Here is a 19,868-nt window from a genome sequence, read left to right as displayed (position 1 = left end):
AACTGAGCTGACTTTCACAGACGTGTTGGGAGGTGACGGTAAGGTTAAGTCCATACCGCTTGTAATGTTGTGTCTTTATCAAGGCTCCTTGTCAAATTTAAAAGACAGTGTCAGTAGGCACTGATGCCTGATAATGAATTAAATGTTTTTTTATTTCTATAAAGAAAAAGCAAAGCAAGCAAAAGGATGGTTGTCAAGTAATGTAATAGGTGTCTAACTGGTGCCTGAACACTGTTTAGCACTGGTTATACTGACTGTGATGGGTTTCCATTTACTGTTTACTGAAGTAGGTTCAACCAGCTTTATCTGTTTAAGGTACCTATATTACATGCAATGATCATCTTATTTTTATGTGGATAATGAAAAATGCACTTCGCTACTTTCTAGAGCCCAAGTTTACGATGCTAAGTAGCTTGTTTTGTCAAACCAACAGCATGAAGTCCCAACAGATTCATTTAACAAGAGGACATGAAAATGTCCCCATATGAGAAAAAGTGAGACTTCAGTGAGTCATTCTGTTTTAAATCTGAATTAAATGAACAAGTATTCAACTATCAAAGTATCAAAGTATGAAGCTGAATGTATTTTTTGTCAATTGACTAATTGCTGAATTTACACTAACAGTGTGATTGTAGGCTCGTTCTACAGATTGTATTTTACCATGTTACCCCTCTCAGTCTTCACTCTATTTAAATGGTCTCTCTTATGGTCACACCCAGATGTTTTAGTGCACATTTTTAATTTCTAAAACCAGAAACAATATGAGTGATTAACTGTAGACCTCATTGTCCCTTATCCATGAAAAACATATTAGATTGTATTCAATAATTAGGTCTTAAAAGTATTTTTTCCTTTTCTTTTTTTTACACATTTAAAGGAAAAAGACAACATTTTATAAAATAGGCTTTTGGTAAACTTGTGTAAAGGGTGTTAAGCAGAGGAAGAAGTGCCACAGTAATAAGAAGGAAGCCTCTTTACAGCAACCTGAATTCTCCCACAGGAGCAGTGTGGTTGTTTTGCTCCCTGAAGGTCACACCAGTCTTATCTGTGCACCAACACTTCCGCCCCTTTATAACTATTTTCATTACAGCCGATGGAACGCTCCATTGTGACTCTGCACTGATGTATTGCAGTTAGTGCTGTTATTTTGCTGTCTCATTGCCAGGACTTCCTGCCATTGTGGCCTCAATCCTCCCCTCTACAACTGCCTGTTTTTGGTTCTTGTTGTTGGTCAGATTATCATCTTTGTGCAGGTGCTTGGCTCTTTGTCACTTCCCTCTGTGGGCGTGAGCATTAAACCAAAATACAGTTCGTAGTGAGCATGTTGATGGTTTATGGAAAATCTATTCAATGCCTCTTACTGCTTTCGGAGATTAAATGAAAGCTGTAAGTCTTACCATGAGCACCATACTGACATGTAGTGTGCTGTGGTCTGTTTAGCTGTGGGGGAGGATGCTCCTATCCTTATGGCTCCAGTACTTCTGCCCTTACATAACTGTGTGTTTGTGCTGGTGTGTAGCATGCGCTGCACCATAGGTATGAGGCATGTGCTTTGCATTGCACCATAGCATAGCTCCCATCCCCCACTTGTCCTGCCACTCCTCCACTCCCTTCTCCATGGCCCACCCACCCCCCACGCCCCTACAAGCGTTATGTAACAGCCTGCAGCTAGTACCAAGCCCACCATCCTGCATGGTTAGCTGAGTCAAGATGCTGACTTAGCAGCTCTGCAGGCCAAAGCAAAAGGCATCTCACTCAGTGGAGGACTGTACCAACAGTCTCTGCCGGGAGGGGGAGCATTACTGAAGGCTGCTGCGGTAAATCCAGACCAACCTATATGCACTGTATGTACAGTGTTACTGGCTGCAATTTCACTGCAGCAGTGCTGCACAGATGCTGCTGCTGCTGCTGCTGCTGCTGCTGCTGCTGTTGTTGGGGGGTGTCACTGGATTTTCTTAGAAAAAAATTTAGATAGAAGATAGAAAACCTTGAAGTCAACACAGTGTTAATATCTGCCCATGAAATAAAACCACTGAATCTAATATTACATTTATTGTTGAAGTAGAAAAAATAAGAAAAACCGGTTATTAAATGATGAACTAATATAACATCTTTGATTTGTTTTGTTTTTTTAAACACGTGCAAAGAATATCAACACTTTCACCATCAAAAAGTTTTAAAGAAATTAAAATAATCCTTCTTAAAAATATACAGACAAAATATCTTAAAGTGGGTTTTTATTTCATAAGATCTGTGGCGCTTGATGTTTTTTTTATGCAGGACTATAGAACATCTAGATGTGACAGAACTACATTAACCCTACACAGAATAAACATGTGGTTGCAACAAAGTGAAAACTAGTGAAGATTCTTTGTTTTGGTCAAATTACAATAAAAGATTTATTGTTATTAATTTGATTATTGTAAACATTCTGCAACAGTTTTAAATTCATTCATGTTGCAAATTATCCTCCGGGTGTCTTATCAGGACAAATTTCAACTCAATACTCTTTAGCACCGAGGGCCAAACTTCAAATATTTATAAGTAGAAAAGTATTTGGAGTAGGTATAGACTGATTATTGGCCTCGTGGTTTATCAGGGCGTGTTCAGCATTGTTCCAATTATGTTTTGTTGTTTTTTTGAGTCAGATTAAATTCAGATACAAATGGGCAACTTTGTCTGCAGTCACCACTCTGTAGTCTCACTCAATGTCCCACCTACAACACTATCTGAGTGATGACACGTCACAAGTAACAGCCTATCAACCCTGAGTAATCTGAATCTGCAAAGTAACTAGTAACTAAAGTATAAAGCAGCAGAATATGAATACTCCATGTATCTTAAAGCTGCTGTAAGTGATGTATTCTTAGTGTTAAATAGCTGTATATTCCAACAGTAATCACTGCTACAGAGTAACACAGAGTGTTTGGTCAGTAACCCATGTTTTCCTCCCCCTGCTCATTCAGTAAGAGACAAAAGACATTTTATGGTATCCTTGACAACTTTATCCAATCAGGACAGAGAACTCCATAAAGAGGCTGTGACCACCAGAGCAGGATCTTCCTGTTTGTCTGGCTGTTACTGCTGCACACTCATGTGGTGACATAGAGAGGAGGGAGGGGGGTGCTAAATGCAAAACTGACAGGAAGCTAGCTAAAACGACAACAACGCTAACAGCACTAACAGCAACAGCTCTACTTAGGTACCTCCAAATTTTACCAAATTACAGTACTTGAAAAAATTGTAGTTAGTTTCCTTCCATCATGGGTTATTCTGAATTTTGACAATGTGATTTATATTTTTGCTGCAAATGTATATCAGTTCCAAATATCAGTTATCGGTCTTCTTGATAAATTATTATTGTTATTGGCCCTGAAAAAACATAAAGGTCAATCCCTGATTTGGCGTACCATCATAGGATTGTAAATGGTTAATGGACCTGCATTTCTATAGCATTTTCCCAGTCTACTGACCGTCACATTCACCCATTCACACACACATTCATACCCTGATGGCAGAGGCTGCCATGCAAGGTGCTGACCTGCTAGTCAGGAGAAATGTTGGGTTCAGTATCTTGCTCAAGGATACGTAGACATGCAACTAGATAGTGTTCTAGTCAAGTCTAAGGAGCACATTCACAAAAAGACATCTGGTGAAAACAGACAGTCATGAGACAGTCATTTTAGTTGACATAAAACTGTATCCATACAAATGAAATAAAACAAAATAATAATAGAGTCAATCCACACCTACTCACCCAGATTTCAGAATTGTTGCCAGTTCATGTCATGGATTTTCTTAAAAGAAATCATGTTAGAAGTTTTATTAAATTCAATGTGTTATTTACAACCTTATATTTTCTCTTCTAGCTCAGCTACAGGGAAGATTTTGGATATTTTTACATGTTAAAACAAGTTCCAGTCTACTACAGCTGTTAAGGAGAATGCTACAATTGACTTTTGCTGTGAAGCTCCAGAAATGTTTTGTGGACCATGAAACTTCACCCAACTCTTTATCAGCATAGGGTTGAGTATATATGGACTGAATTTTCATTTTTGGGTGAACTTATCCTTTAATAGTGCACAGGTAGGGGCTCATTATGTTGGTACTTGAACTAAACTAGTGGTTTTAAATGGTTCTGTCGGCTGTGACCTTTTGGCTTCAGGACAGCCTGTTGTATAAGTTTGCCTCAGGCTCCTGAACTGGCCTAGATTTTGACACAAAGATGTAGATGTTTTTTTAGAAGGGGGCCGTGTCCCTAAGGACTGAGTTTAGCGGTCCTCAGTGGGATTGAGACTGTATATTTTCCCTCGGCTCCTGATCCATTTATGAAACTAACCAACTGTAACTGATTGATTTTACTGGATGAATTCAAGAGAGGGTTCAAATTTTTGGGGTGTGAAAAAACAATCTGGTGCATATTTCAGAAACACACTAGTTCATATCTGTATTTCACCATAACAACAGCAATATTTGGCCATGTTCAATATCACTGTACTCCACTACGTTCAGATGTGTCTTCACCTCACCAGCCCCACTCACAGTATATCTTTGTTTTTAATTAGAAACATTACCTTCCTTTCCTCACATGTTGCATGCTCATTTTGCGTTTTGAAGAGGCACTGACACTCAGATCTTTTAGTGGACAAGGAGAGCTAATAACTAACTCAAATGAATGTGTTCAGGATGGGCATATTAATTCAGCGAGGCCTGTTTAGAATTTGAAAGAGGAGCTGTTGAGCCTCAACTCCTCTGGCCTTTTAAGAGACGTTTGTCTTTGTGTTTGCCGATCGTGGCGTGTCGTGTTGTGGGCGTGAATAATAGACCTCATTATTAGTGCTGTTTCTATAGCAACAAGATGTGTTTGCCAGGCAGATCTGAGTCAGCCGTGCCAGAGGGTTTACATTCGCGCAGACACCCAGGGAGTACAGACAGACTGTTTGACGACAAGCAGATTCTGCATCCTGCTGCATGAGAGGACGACTGTAAAGTTCAGAAACACGGGCCTTGTGATTAAATGTGCAGCGATCTGCCTGTTTGTTTGATCCCCCCGGGCCGATCAGTGAATAACATCACAGTACTTGATGATATGTTGTGTGATACAGACTTCTTCATGCTGGTCACTTTTTTCCCAATAAAAAATCCTAATAAAGACATTCTGCAGTGTTAAAGCTGCACTAATTAATATTTTATGTTGGATGATCCATGATTGATCCATTGTATGGTGGCAATGGATCAAATGTTTATTTGTAATATGAAACCTGATGCACTAAGTGGAGAACCCACTAAAAAATGATCATCCAATTGATCAGTTCCTCTCAGTGTCTGTTCAGAGTGTTTAAGCCTCTTTTAGCACATTGTTTTAAGGCCAATAAATTCAACCTAATTGCCAGGAGCAGCAGGCAGCTGTCAGACAAAATGCTCTGATAAACCCAACATGTGCTGCCTGCCTAGCACCTGACAGCAGACAGACAAAGTTAGTGAACTAGCTAGTGAACATAGTGAAGAATTTAGGCAGCTAAAGAGCAGGATATGTCCCTGAGGAGTTGGTGGACAGCAACCCAGGGCTAAAAGTAAAAGTAAATATTAGATTTACATTAGTCGGTGACTATGACAAAAACTATGCAAAAACTATTTAACAAGGCAATAATATGTCAATGTTGTTGTGCACTGACAAAATGAATGAATGTAGCTTTAAAGCTGCACTAATATCTATGAACATGGATCCAATGACTGTGTCGTGTGAAGGGGTCACACTTAATGACAAACACAAAGAGAATTTTCACAAACTCTTCAGGTTCCCTCAGCTCCACATAGTATTTTAGCATCTTTCAGCTCATTGTTTCGGTTTCACAGCCAGCAGCTACTTTATGGTTCAATGCTCTTATCCTGATTTAGCCACAGCAGACAGCTGTTTTCAGTAAGAGTAATTCTGATAAACCCACTATTTGCTCCCTGACTAGAACCTAGCAGCAGACAGACAAAGTCAGAGACAATCTGATGAACATTGTGAAGCATTTAATGGCTAAAGAGACAAACATCTCCCTCAGGAGTTGGTAAAAAGCAAACAGAAACACAGGTCAATAATGTTTTACATTCGTCAAGTGTCCAGAAGCACAACACCAAGTGAATGCTAATGTTGTGTCATGTTAGCTAAATGTGTCAACATTCAAGTGTTTGCAACGTGTTTGCAAAAGCTCCTTTCTACGGTGCCAATATATCAGTCAGGGGTCGGCAATCTGGCCAAAATGTAATATCATGATCTATATAATTATAACTCACATTGCATTATTTACCATCCATCACCAAGGGAAGAGCCACGTGGAGTAATTCTTCCAATCAGCAGAGCCATCTCATTGGCTGGCTACATCATTATATTTCTACGTAGCACAGATCAGCTGGTCACTGAGGTTATATGAAGTTTGGAAACAGAAGCAGGGAAACGTCAGAGACTGTAATCTCTGTGATTTGCATGAGTAGTAGATTGTGGATGCCTACAACACAGTTCACAGTCTAAAACAGTCCCAGTCATCAGGGTTGTGTTTGCAGCTTGTTACACTGCCTCCAAATGGCCAAAACATGAATACATTCAGTTTTAAAGCTTTCTTAATACATTTTTTTTAAATACACATTAGGGGTCGACCGATAGGATTTTTTCATGGCCTCTACCGATTAGTATAAGTCAAGGAGACTGAAAACTGATATTTGGGACGGATATTCATTTGCAGTTAAATGAACATCTTTGTGTTAGAATTTTGAACAGCCAGCAATGATATAAAGTTCAGTTTGCTCAGGTACTGTTCTCAAGTACAATTTTGAGGTACTTTACATAAGTATTTCCATTTTCTGCTACTTTATTCTTCCTCTCCTCTACATTTATTTGATACATTTAGTGAGCAGTTTCTGATTATTCAGTGTTTATAGGCTGTTAACTGTGATGTGTAACCAATCAGATAGTGTTGTGGGCGGGACATTGTGTGAGAGGAAGTTGTATCAGAGCCAAAGTAGCACATATTTAAATTAGTTTTTTACCGATACCGATAATCTGAAAATGCTGAATATGGGCCCTGATAGTCGACTAGGTCTAATAATTGGTGTACCTAATACATGTGGATCACAGTACTATGTGTAAATGCTCTTATTTGTCACTGTGCCGAGCACAAAACACTGGCGACTAGTTTGAAGGAGTTCGATGAAGTTAAATAGAGAGTGGGTCTATATTTGTTAGGTGACCATAAGAAAGTCCCTCAATGCTTTTTTTGTGTGTCTGCTGATGTGTAAATAAGCAATTGACTTCTACCACATTCTCTCAAACTACTTTATAAGGTAAAAAAATGCCAATCCTGTTTTGTAGCTTGTTCTGCTGCGTGCAAGTTGCCCTCCCAGAACACTAACTCAGTTTTTACTCTCACAAGCTTAGATTTGTTCCTCACCCAAAAGCAGATGTATGTGGCCAGGTGCCTGAGTATGTTTGACCCCATTCCTGTGTGAGCTTTCACAGAGAGTTTTAAGTGCACTCTCACAAAATGGCTGACTGACATGCTCATGTGGTTGTGTGGTTCAATAACCAACAGGGCAGCCAGTACAGGCCACTGAACATGTGTTTGAAATGTGCAATTTGTTCATTTGGAGAACAGAATCACTGATAACATTGTGTGTATTGTAAAAGTATTGTCGTGGCTGGTGACTGGTAGACAAATGAAAGTGAGCACTGAATGGTTTGTATATCATGTGTTTCTCTGTCTCCTTCAGAAACCAGCTAACATCCTGGTGATGGGGGAAGGTCCTGAACGAGGAAGAGTTAAAATCGGTAAGGTGGATTCAAAGAATATTTCTGTAAACTACTTGACTGATTTGTAATTGATCCAAATGATAGATCCTGCCATCGTCATGATGATGGTTCAATGAGGCCGTTGACTTGTGTGAGTGACCAGTAGCTGCAGCGTTTAACCTTCCCTCTGAGAGGCTGACAGGGAGCTCAGATTGGTGCTCTTACATAAGCCAGCTGGCCAGAGGACTGTTGAGGGGAGGTGCTGCAATGCTGGAGTCTATTTTTAAACCATGTGCGCACAGAAATACTACTAGGTTATTGTTTCAATGCAACTAGATCTTTTACAGTGTAACTGGTGCTGATGAATATTTACTGCACAGAGCCGTCAGAGATGTTTAACTCAGTAACCAGCACTGCATTAAACAACACAACTGCTGAGGTTGTTTATTGTTTTATATCTTTATTGTTATATGGAGCTTATTAGATTAGATATGGACGCTCACATTCACCAGCCAAACAGATGTGACTGTTCACTGTTCACAAAGGAAACTTCATATGAGTTCATGAGTTTTGTTAATACAGCACCCTGTTTCATGCTTTATTTTATGTTGGAGTTTCGAGCTGTTTCTGGTAGAGAGGGGCACATTCTAAAACATAAGGCCAAAGATAAATCAAAAGTGTTGACTCAATTCAAGACTTTAAAGAAAGTTAAAGAAATCACAAACATAAGGATAACTTATTTATTTCTTATTACCAAAACTGCTGTTTTATTGAAGCTTCCATCTCAAGAGGTCTCTGAAGTTGTTTAAGAGTAGATTAGATAAACATATGTATTTAATACAAGAATAAGAATATTATTAAACCTGTATTTTACTTAAAGTTAGTTAGGTAGGTTAAATTATATCTATCGAGTGATTTAAAAAATAACAATGAAATTGGTATTCAGGCTTTTATATATTAATGGTAGCATGGCCAAGTATTTTAAATAGAAAGAATAGAAAGTCTATGTATTCTGCTGTCTTATTAATGCAATACTCTTATTCAATGGAAAAGTTCACTTAGAAATGAAAACCAGTCAAGTAGAGTGAAGTTTCATGGTCCATAAAACATTTCTGGAGCTTCACAGCAAAAGTCAATTGTAGCATTCTCCTGAACAACTATAGTAGACTGGAACTTGTTTTAAAATGTACAAAAATGAAATGTCTCCATACAGCTCCTGCATAAACTTTTCTGTGGAAGAACACATGGAGCAGGTGGAAGTACTTTTTCAGCTTCAAATAGTGTCTGTAGGTATTTCCTTCAGGCTGCATACAGCCCTGACAACCCTAACAAGCTGAGCAACAAACAAGGTGGGACAACCTGTATATAACCTGAGGAGAAACCCACAGCAACAAAAGTGCATCACTCAATGCTTCTGATGGCTCTGAGTCTAGGTGAACATAAACCCACTCAGACAATTGAATCAACATTTTTATCATCTCCTCTCTTTGCTCGTCTTGATTTTGGCAGCTGGACGGTCAGGGGATGCTGTGAAGAGAGATTTTAGTCTGAAACTGTAAACATGAGAGTGACAGGTCACGGACACGCACACAAACACTCTCACGATCGTACATATATGAACTGCCACACAATATAAATCCTCATGAACACATTTAACAACCGAGAGTTGTACAGGCAGCAAGAAACAAAACATAGGGAGAGTGGAGGGACGGTGCCTGAGTCCAGAGCTGAGCAGTGAGAGCACAAAGCAGCTGCCACATGTGAGCGAGGTTCTGCCCTGTGAGCGCTGCAGGGCAAACAGTGCACGAGTACTGCTCACCGAAGCAACATGACTATGACAGTTTGGGGGTGGAAACCAAGGGAGGCACCAGCCTTCTGATGATTGGTAACTTTAAACACGGTCACACCCACACAGACCTCCTGATTGACAGCTTCTGTTTACTGAGCAACAGGAAGACATGTTGGCCAGAGGCTTCAGCGTTTCAACAAGAACTATTTGTTATGCCAAGATGTGTATTTCCGTCAATGTTGGCCTGAAGCAATGCAGCCTAGATGAATATTCCATCCACATACATGCAACAATGTGTCAGTGACACAATATAAGATACTTTCTGATGTTTTGTCAAAGTCTGCTCCACAGTCAGGTAATGCTGCCCTCCTGGTCAGCCTGTGTTCTTGTAATGTCACCAAGCTGTGCAGGTTGTACACATATCAACAAGAAACAGACTAATAAATCAAGTTTAACATGTAATTTAACTCTCGTTTACTCTTATTACTTTTTTACAATGTAAATGTTTATCTTTTTATTTATTGTAACCTGTGGTGGCCCACCTGCAGCACCTTCACAGTTCACTATTATTGGAAATAGGAGTGAATATACTGCATGTATAATATGTCTTATTCTTTACAATTTTTTAAAGAACTACTATTTTTAACTTGGGCCTTCAGAGGATGTGTGATTATTAGGTCAATAAATATGTTTCTCTGTTTCTCTGTTCTGTTGAGTTAAGCTAGGACAGATGTGTTTTTACATGAAATATTACCTTGGGCAGATCAAGTGAAATTATTCAGCCCTGAAGCCTGACAGACAACAGAAGAAACTTTGTTGTGAGTCTTTTTCAGTGCCCGATGAGCTATGTGTGGCCATGGCAGCAGCCCTGGGCTTAAGGTCATCCTGCACTCCTCTCTCTGATAACGTCTTTGTTTGTCCTCTGCCTTCTCCCCACACTTCCTGTAGCTGACATGGGTTTCGCCCGACTCTTTAACTCTCCCCTCAAGCCGCTGGCGGACCTTGACCCCGTGGTGGTGACATTCTGGTACAGGGCCCCTGAGCTGCTGCTGGGGGCCCGGCACTACACCAAAGCTATCGGTGAGTCTGGGGTCACATGTACACGGCACACCTTCAGGTGTGTGGGTGTGTGGGTGTGGGTGTGTGTGTGTGCGTGTGTGTGTGTGTCTCTGCACTAACTCAGGACTTTGATCCCTGTTTGCTGCTCGACTCAAAATCAGGTTTGTTCAGATGAGTACTTTTCGTTTTAACAGCACAGTCAGTCTCCGAGTCTGTCCCCTGAGGTCTCTCCCTGTGGTGAACAGGAATGCACGGTGCTGGCTGACAGCTGTAAGTCCATGTGATCTGGTCTGAAGCGGGTGTGCCTACATGTTTATACTTACCATTCCAGGAACATGAAGTCATATTGGCTCATACTCACAGCACCTCCTGAGTGTCTCAGGTCTCCACTCTGTTTGTTATTCTATCTAAATATGTTTGAGGTGTGAAAGAGACAGACAATCAGATAGAAAAACTCCCCTGGTCATAGTCTGTTATCTTGGAAACAGGGGGAAACAACTAACCTGGCTCAGTCCAAAGGCAACAGAATCTGGCTTCCAGCACCCCTGAAGGTGACCGATGATCACACTGAATTGAAATGTTTGTTTTATCCGTATAAAAAAGAACCATATTACTAATCTTTTTATCTAACTCTCCACCAAATAGCGATTAAGCATGTTTCCCAAAATGTCGTGTCAGTTGACTTCTAATCTAATTCCAATGAATAATTTTATTTAAAATAATCTCAACCTACCTGTTTAATAGAAACTGGGGGGGAAATAGTGAAGGGTGAAAACTGGTCCTAAATCCTGTGTGAGCGTCTGTCTGTCAGTTATTCCAGGATTCCAGACAATGCACTAATTGCTTCAAGCTCAAGAACACTTAGACTAACTGTGTGTGTGTGTGTGTGTGTGTGTGTGTGTGTGTGTGTGTGTGTGTGTGTTTGTGTGTGTGTGTGTGTGTACATGCACCAGATATTTGGGCGATTGGCTGCATCTTTGCAGAGCTGTTAACGTCCGAGCCCATCTTTCACTGTCGCCAGGAAGACATCAAGACCAGTAACCCCTTCCATCACGACCAGCTGGACAGGATATTCAGTGTCATGGGATTCCCTGCAGGTCTGCACACACTACACACCACTACAACTACACACAGCCAGCGCAGCCTGTGATAGCCCTCTGAATTATCTTTCTAGAGATGAGCAGGGAGGCTCAGCTTTTGGTGGTCATGTGGTTTGGTTGACTGTCCTCTCTGAGTGTAGTTGACATAATGGATTTAAAAAGACTGTCTTTACAACTCAGATTCCAAAAAAGTTGGGATGCTGTGTAAAACGTAAATAAAACCAGAATGCAGTCAAAAAAACTGTGTTTAGTGGCAACAGTGTTCACGAGCCCACTGAGTCTAATATCCTTCATACAATACAATACAGTGCCTATAATAAGTATTCACTTTTGGATGCTTTCCCCTTTTCTTGCTTTACAAAATGGAATCATGGTTAATATAATTTGGCTTTTTTGACAATAAAAATGACCAAAAACCTCTTTAATGCCAAAGTGACCTTTTTTTGTAAATTATATTGAGTATGATTCCATTAATAAAAGCAATAACTGTCTGAAACTGCCATCAGAATAAACTTATGTTTACAAAAATCAATGGAAGTGATGAGGTAAAACATCAGATATATTGTGGGATTGTGGTTGTAAATATGTCTTTCTGTAAAATCTTGATTAAAAAAAACAAAACAGAAAACAATATGTATATATGTATGTATGTATGTATATATGTTGTTGTGTGTTTATGAAACAGTTTGCTTGCTTGTGTGCGTTCTCCACAGATAAGGACTGGGAAGACATCAGGAAGATGCCAGAGTACCCAACACTGCAGAAAGACTTCAGGAGGACAACGTGAGTAGATCTGACCCGGATCACACACTCACAGACCAACACACCCTGATCACACACTCACAGACCAACACACCCTGATCACACACTCACAGACCAACGCACCCTGATCACATACCCACAGACCAACACACCCTGATCACACACTCACAGACCAAGACACTACATAGGAAACACAGAGTGACTTTTCTCTTCTTGTGTTTTCTTGTCTAACAGGTATGCAAACAGCAGTTTAATCAAATACATGGAGAAGCATAAAGTGAAACCAGACAGCAAAGTCTTTCTGTTGGTAGGTATACACACTATTAAATCTTGTACTGTCCTTTTGTTTGTGTTAAACTGGACTAACAACCCTGAGGTATGTGGGAGGGAAGAGTCAGAGCGTACAGGGTAACCATATAGAAAACAAACAGAAACCTTGACTGACAGGTGAGTCTATATGACAAAGGATGACTTAAACTAATACTAGCCAATATAGACACTGTACACTGAGCTGTTTTAGCCAAATGTCAGGCCGGCAGACTTGATGACTGTTTTTAGTTTCAGGACGTTGTTTTACACACTTCAATCAATATTGTAAGCAAGCCTAAATATGACTGGATTAAGATATGACCTGTACTTAACACCAGTCTAAAAGCTCCCATCATCTCAAAAAGAGATAAAGAGCCAATAAGTAAAACATTGTATAAAGGCATTATTGTGTTTGTTTAAACATGATGCAACTGGCTGGTGTTGAATGTTTATTAATGAACTGAGTGATGTGCAGTGCAGTCAGAAGCACAGAGACTCAGAGAACAAAAACAGGACATGAGGTGAAGTGGAAAACCAGGTAGTCATACAAAAAAGCTCAACCTGAGAAATGCAAACAGATCCAACAGGGCCGGCAGGTTCCAGGACCAGGCGAGCATTGAGAAGAAGGTGTTGATGATCGAGGTGGCAGGAGACATGCAGGGGCAGGAAGTGAAACAACAGGACACGCAAGCTTTAACACGGAAGGATTAAAGAGGAAATACAATATGCAAAGACAAACAGGATGTTACAGGATCAGGACAGTGACACACTTTCTCTTGTGTTACTCTACTGCATCACATTTGACCTGAGAGGAAGTGATGACTGTCAGCTTGAATTTGAGGCTGATAACATCCTCATCAGATAAACTCTAGTCTTCAACTGTGCCTCTTGTAGTTCACACAAGCATTTATAGAGAAAAGAAGGTAACTGGTACAAAGAAGAATGTAATGACACAAAGCTTCAAGTCCCGCTGCTGGAAATCTGCAGACAGAAACATCGTTCATTGAGCAGTATCATTTGTGGCATTTTTGAAATAAATAGAAAATATGATGGACATGTAGAGGGAACCATGAAGAATGATAAAGTTAACTGGTCCCTGACTTATATGGGAAGCGTTTAAGGGAACGTGACAGTGATGGAGATAAATGAGAGAATATGACAGGCTGCATTCAGAGATGTGACACTGTTAACTGCAGCACAGGATGGAACCTGCAGGAAGACTCTGAGGGAGTGTAGCCTGAGAATCTTTATAACTAATGAACAGCAGATGTTGCTGCGCTGAGAAATGATATTAAAACATCTAAAAAAGGACCCTCAGTAATTTGACAAGCGATGACGATGATAATGTGGTGAGAAAAATAATCAATTTTACAACTAAAATTTTATTATAGTTGTAAGGTTTATTATGGTTGATTTTGGTATCTTATCTTTATGGTATTATAGATGTATTCAGGCATTATAATTCTAAAGTCAGAAAAGGGCTTTGTGAATGCCACAAATTCTCTCAAAGGGGCACTATGTAGTTTTGGAGAAGAAATTAAAACTCAGATATATTTGAAATATTAATGAGGTAATAATACAAACTCAGACCAAAACACGGTTTGAAGCTAGAAAGGTGGCAGGGTCCGCCACATATAAAAAAGTCCAGCAGTATGACGTTGTGTTGTTGTTGTAAGGTCAGCTCACCTTTAGATCACTTCTGATCTGCCACTAAATGGAACTGTTCACTCACAAACGTAAACTCAGTCATCATCTCCTCCCTCCATGCTGATGAAAGTCAGGTGAAGTCTCGTAGTCCACACAACATTTCTTGAGCTTCACAGTAAAACAGAGTTGCAGCATTCTGCTGAACTACTGAAGTAGCTGGAGACTTGACTTTGTTTCGATTATGCCGGATGAGCTGTATGGAGCCATTCTATGCTGTTCTCAGATGTCCCCAGCTACCTAAGTTGTTTAGAAACTAAAATGGTCCTAGATGTTGATCTAACACAGGCCAGCAGTCCCACACTGTTCTCTCAGTGTGTGTGTGAACACTCTTAAACTTCCTTTTGAGTTCCAGTGTGATGGAGTTGGGCCAGAGTGATGCAATAATGTCCCAATACTTTCTGACTCCACTGAAATTTGAGGTTTTCTGTATTTTTACTTAAACTTAACAATGTTGAACTATGACACCATTATCTTGTAACACTGTGTTATCCTGTTCTGCCTTCAGCTCCAGAAACTCCTCACCATGGACCCCACCAAAAGAATCACATCGGAGCAGGCGCTGCAGGACCCCTACTTCCTAGAGGACCCCTTACCAACCACTGAGTGAGCCTTAGTACACTTTGGATTCAGCAAAAGAAAAACAGGCCACAGTGATTTATTCCTCTAAGTACATGTTGATGAAGGTTCTCTGTCATCCAGCTCATGCTAATTCTAAGTGCTGTATCGTAGGCAACTGGACGTGTTTCAGTCTGTTGAAGACGTTTCACCTCTCATCCAAGAGGCTTCTTCACTTCTGTCTAACTGGAGGAGCTGCAGGCTTTTAAACTCTGTGTGGGAGTGTCCTTACAGAGTTGTTAAGGACACATGTGAGCTCTGAGTTTCAGAGTCAGAGCTTATCAACATTCACACCTGGGCTGGCCTGCAGTTCCCCTGTAGTTAGTTAGAAGTGAAGAAGCCTCTTGGATGAGAGGTGAAAGGTCTTCAGGAAAATGAAACAAGTCCAGTTGCCTACGATACAGCACCTAGATCCTCTAAGTGCAGGGGATTTGCTCTTAACCTAGCTTCCTGTGTTTGTCCTGTGTTTTGGTTTGGTATAGTGGAATCAAGAGTGTCACAGTTTGTTAATGCAGAAACATCTAAATGACTGATTGTCTGTGCTTGCCTCTAGTGTGTTTGCTGGGTGTCAGATCCCCTATCCAAAACGAGAGTTTCTAAATGAAGATGAACCAGAGGAGAAAACAGAGAAGGTAATTATCATCCAGCTCTGCTGAAAACAAGTCACAGTATGAAAAAACATGTTGTCAAGTGGCCAATTCATTTTGTTATTGCATAACAGCTGTCAGAACACAGACACATACTGTAGCTGTGTGTGAGTTATACCCAGACCACAGAGAAGACTCAGGCTTCATTACTGGATTAAATGAGCTCTTCTAGCTGAAGACCGACAGTTTCAAATGTTACTACGACATGTTGAAACTGTAAAGTGAACTGTGTTCTGTAGCTCCAACACATGATTAATGTGATGTTAATGCCCACCCTTCAAAAAGAATCGATTATTTTAACCTAACCATTTTTTGCTTTTTTTGCTTTTTTAACTTTTTATTTAATTTTCCTTTTATACAAAGTAGAACATTCCTTGACATAAGATCTTCTTCCTAAAAAATAATCAGTTGACCCACAGTTTTTACTTTTACTTGTACTTTTATACTTGATACTTTCATATATGCTCCATACAGCTTGTCCAGCGTAATCTAAGTGTTTGGAAGCCCGACATCCCAAGTTGATTTGAAAAGCTGTTTTTTACACCCTCGATGTGCAGTCGAGCTCATGCAGGATGCTTTCTAACACTTTAAGCTTAGCAGCTACAGTGGAATTTTGGATATTTGTGCTCCAACAAACGCCTATTAGCTAGCAATTAATGTGTCAACTATTTTTTGATTGATAGTTGAATCTCTAAAATCTCTCTTATTAAATCTTTAACTAAACAGCCTTTTTAATCAACAGTCAGAATACTCACAGTTTGCGATGATACAAATCAAACAAATCCTCTCACTGGAGAAACTGCAGCTAGAGAATGTTTGGCAATCGTGCTAAAATGATTTAACTGATTGTCAAAAGAGTTGCTGATTATTTTTTCTGTAGATTTTTGATAAACTAACAGTTTCAGCTGTAGTACGGCTGTGATCTGAGAGTCTTCTGACCTCATCAGCTGACTGTCAGTGTCATATTGGTACTCTGACATGTCCAGAAGAATGCATATCCAGCTACTTCCAAGTCTATCCCCAATGATCAGAACCTCACTACAGCTCTTTTCTGTTATTTGAGGCCCTTTGTCGTGTTTCAGATGTTGAGGAGTTGTAATGTTCCACCGAGGAGACATTAACTTCTCACATAAAAATAATAATAATAATAATAATGATAATAATGCATTTTATTTAAAGGCGCCTTTCAAAGCACTCAAGGACACCTTACAAGACACACATAACACAACAACAGTACATCAAACAATATAGGGCCGGATCTACTAAGATCCCAAATTGCTTGTACTAATCTGCGTGGGCAATCTAGAAATGTGGGTGTGGGGTTGAACCGCAGTTTGCGGGCGATTTACTAAGAGTGATTGCGTAAATGACAACAGGTGCAAACGTGTTGGAGACACACCTATTTAAATGAGGGTTTAGCGTGTTTCATGGTTTTCAGCATGGCGAGTTTGAGAGAGCGAAAGCGCAAAGTGAAATTGGACCCTTTGGAATTAGAAGTGTTGGTAGAGGAAGCGAGTGTGGGAGAAAATCGGTGAAAAAGTTAATGCTGTTGGAAAAAAAGGCGAACAGTGGATGAAGTGAAAAGGAGATACCAAGACATCAGAAGAAGAACAAAAGAAAAATTGTATAATAATATAAATATAATAATAATAATAATAATAACAATAATAGTAAACTTGCAAGGAGTTTCCTCATTCATCCCAAAAATGTTCACACGAGGGTGAAAAATGCGTTCTCGGCGTCTCCTTCTTGCAACAATAACGGCAGACATGTGTGCGCAATTACGCATACAAACCGTTTGCACCTCCCTTTGAGACATGTTAAATATAGAAGCAGTTTCTATGAGCAAAATTTCTTTCCGGTTTGATAAATCACTTTGCGTGTGCTAAATTAATATATTTACATTTTCTCCACCCACAACACGCACAATTGCGTGTAAACGCCCCATGTTGCATATTCATTGCTGCAAACGTACTAACTCAATGCAGACGCGCTATTTTGCACCTTTGACAGACGCAACCCTTTTTGCACACTGTTAGTAAATCAGTTTGTACATTTTTTTGCATTTGCAAGCAGTTTGCACACGTTTTAATACACGCAAACCTTTAGTAGATCCAGCCCATAGTCAGGTAACATTGGTGTGGAAGTTAGTGCAATTTTGCAAAGATAAATAAATAATTAGAAATGCAATTACATAGTGAAATAATACAGAAAACAGGCAAGAATGTGAATGCTGTATATTAATGTGTTCAAACTAGCTGAAATGTAATTAGAATAATAATGTAATTTATTTTGTCAGTCAGATGGGCAGAATGAGTACTTTTACTTTTTATACTTGAAGTATATTGAGCTGCATCGTTGTTCCTTTAGCTGTTACCTCAGCTTAAAGAAGTGTTTCACCACTGGACAGAAGGGCTGTTTTTGCAGTAGAAAGAGCCAAACATGTTTTAAATTGGCGCTACATGACCGGAGCAAACAGAGAGAAGGGCTGTGGTGTTCACTTGTGCTCAAAACGTAGAACACCTACAACAACCAGAATGCACCAGCCCAATAAACACCCCCGCTGATTGGTGAAGTAGGCGGGTCAGTCGTGTTCAGTTGGGTGGTGCTTGGTTTTGGCTCGGCGTCCGTTTTGAAACAGGAACCAGTAAGCATTCAGCTGGTAACAAGCAACATGCTATTACAGCGTAACAGTTACTTAAATATGTTTCGGAAACATTTTAGGAGGGAAATAGGCAATAAACAGGACTGTGGTTCATATTTGATCAGAACTGCCTTCTTTTACAGTTTGATCAGTTGTTAGATTTTTTCCCGCCGGTCACAATACAAAAACAATATGGCGGCCACACCTGGTTCAGAGTTGTTCTCTATTGCAGCTAAACACCATGCTAAAATATATTTCTGAAACATTTTTAGGCATTTGATCAGAATTAGGTGAGACGACCCTCACTCAATCCAAGCGTGAGCGGGTTATAAGCATAACTGATTTTGCCAATGACACACAGAGTGAGTTCTGGATTGTAACATTTCCATGCAACTAACATAAAGAAAATGTTTTGATATTTTGACAATAAAAACTGACCCAGTAGCCCACCTAAGAAGGTGACTTCTCTTGACTCTTGCTGGTGACAATAAGAAATCTGGTTTGTGCTGTTTAGTTGACTGTTTAGGCACACAAAATTGTTCCAGTTGTACCCAGCTGTGGTGAGAGAGTGTTCTCCCCTCATGGCTCAGTCACATGGAAAGCTGAGCGAGCTGTGCACATTCCTAAAAAACATCTCTGGGCAACAAAGTCTGCAGTGTGACCGGCCTCTTTTGAAAGTATGACAACATTTGTGTAACAGATGGTATATGACCATCACCTTACGCTCATAAACCCTCTAATGAGCCATCTGAGTTATAAATGTTTCTGTCTATGTCTCATGTTCAGAACAAGTCTCTCTTTATTTTGATGTTTTGAGGTTATGATGTTTTTGCCAAGTTAGATTACATCTCAGTCCGAAAGTGGGTCAGAGAAGCAGAAAATAGTGGCATAAAGATGAAAAGGGAAGAACAAAAAGACTCTTAGAAGGAAGTAAACTGATTTCACACACAGTTTTTTGTTTTTTTTATCAGATTACATCTCCCCCATTCCCTACAGCCACTTAATCACTTTTTCTACACTTTTATCTGTTTCCATCTGCAGAACCAGACCCAGCAGCACCAGCAGACAACAGGCCAAACTCAGGCCCAGAACCAGCAGCAGACAGCAGCCCAGCAGGCCCCCTCCCAGCAGAGCTCGGCCCAAACCAATGGGACGGCTGGAGCCACGGGGGGCACCGCCGGCGGGGGTTTACAACACGGCCAGGACCAGGGGCCCCCCAACAAGAAACCTCGTATTGGGCCCTCTGGGGCCTCCTCAGGCACTGGGGTGCTACAGTCAGAGTACCAGGTGAGTGGGGTTTACGGGTTATACTCCAGAAGGAAGTGGTTACTGCTGATATCTATGCTGTGTTACTGTCACCAAATATTCTGGAAAGATCCAAAGCAACTAGTAATGTATCTACTAACAAGTATTGTGTGTGTGTCTTCTTCCTGTGTGCCACACAGCTCCACTGTTGTCCAAAAGT

General features: G+C 40.2%; 1 protein-coding gene across 1 annotated transcript in view; it reads left to right on the top strand.

Annotated features, from left to right (window-relative positions):
* cdk19 (cyclin dependent kinase 19) overlaps positions 1 to 19,868 on the top strand; it is a 71,886-nt gene that overhangs the window by 39,614 nt on the left and 12,404 nt on the right. The window contains exons 5-12 of the mRNA XM_084378291.1: positions 7,753 to 7,810; positions 10,509 to 10,640; positions 11,573 to 11,716; positions 12,433 to 12,502; positions 12,716 to 12,788; positions 15,003 to 15,100; positions 15,666 to 15,744; positions 19,445 to 19,690. Coding sequence (XP_084234417.1) covers positions 7,753 to 7,810; positions 10,509 to 10,640; positions 11,573 to 11,716; positions 12,433 to 12,502; positions 12,716 to 12,788; positions 15,003 to 15,100; positions 15,666 to 15,744; positions 19,445 to 19,690 — 900 coding nt within the window. The remainder of the gene's footprint in view (positions 1 to 7,752; positions 7,811 to 10,508; positions 10,641 to 11,572; positions 11,717 to 12,432; positions 12,503 to 12,715; positions 12,789 to 15,002; positions 15,101 to 15,665; positions 15,745 to 19,444; positions 19,691 to 19,868) is intronic.

The sequence above is a fragment of the Pagrus pagrus genome (genome assembly GCF_965226575.1).
Source record: "Pagrus pagrus genome assembly, chromosome: 16".
NCBI classification, from domain to species: Eukaryota; Metazoa; Chordata; class Actinopteri; order Spariformes; family Sparidae; genus Pagrus; species Pagrus pagrus.
This window is presented reverse-complemented; position numbering and strand designations above follow the sequence as displayed.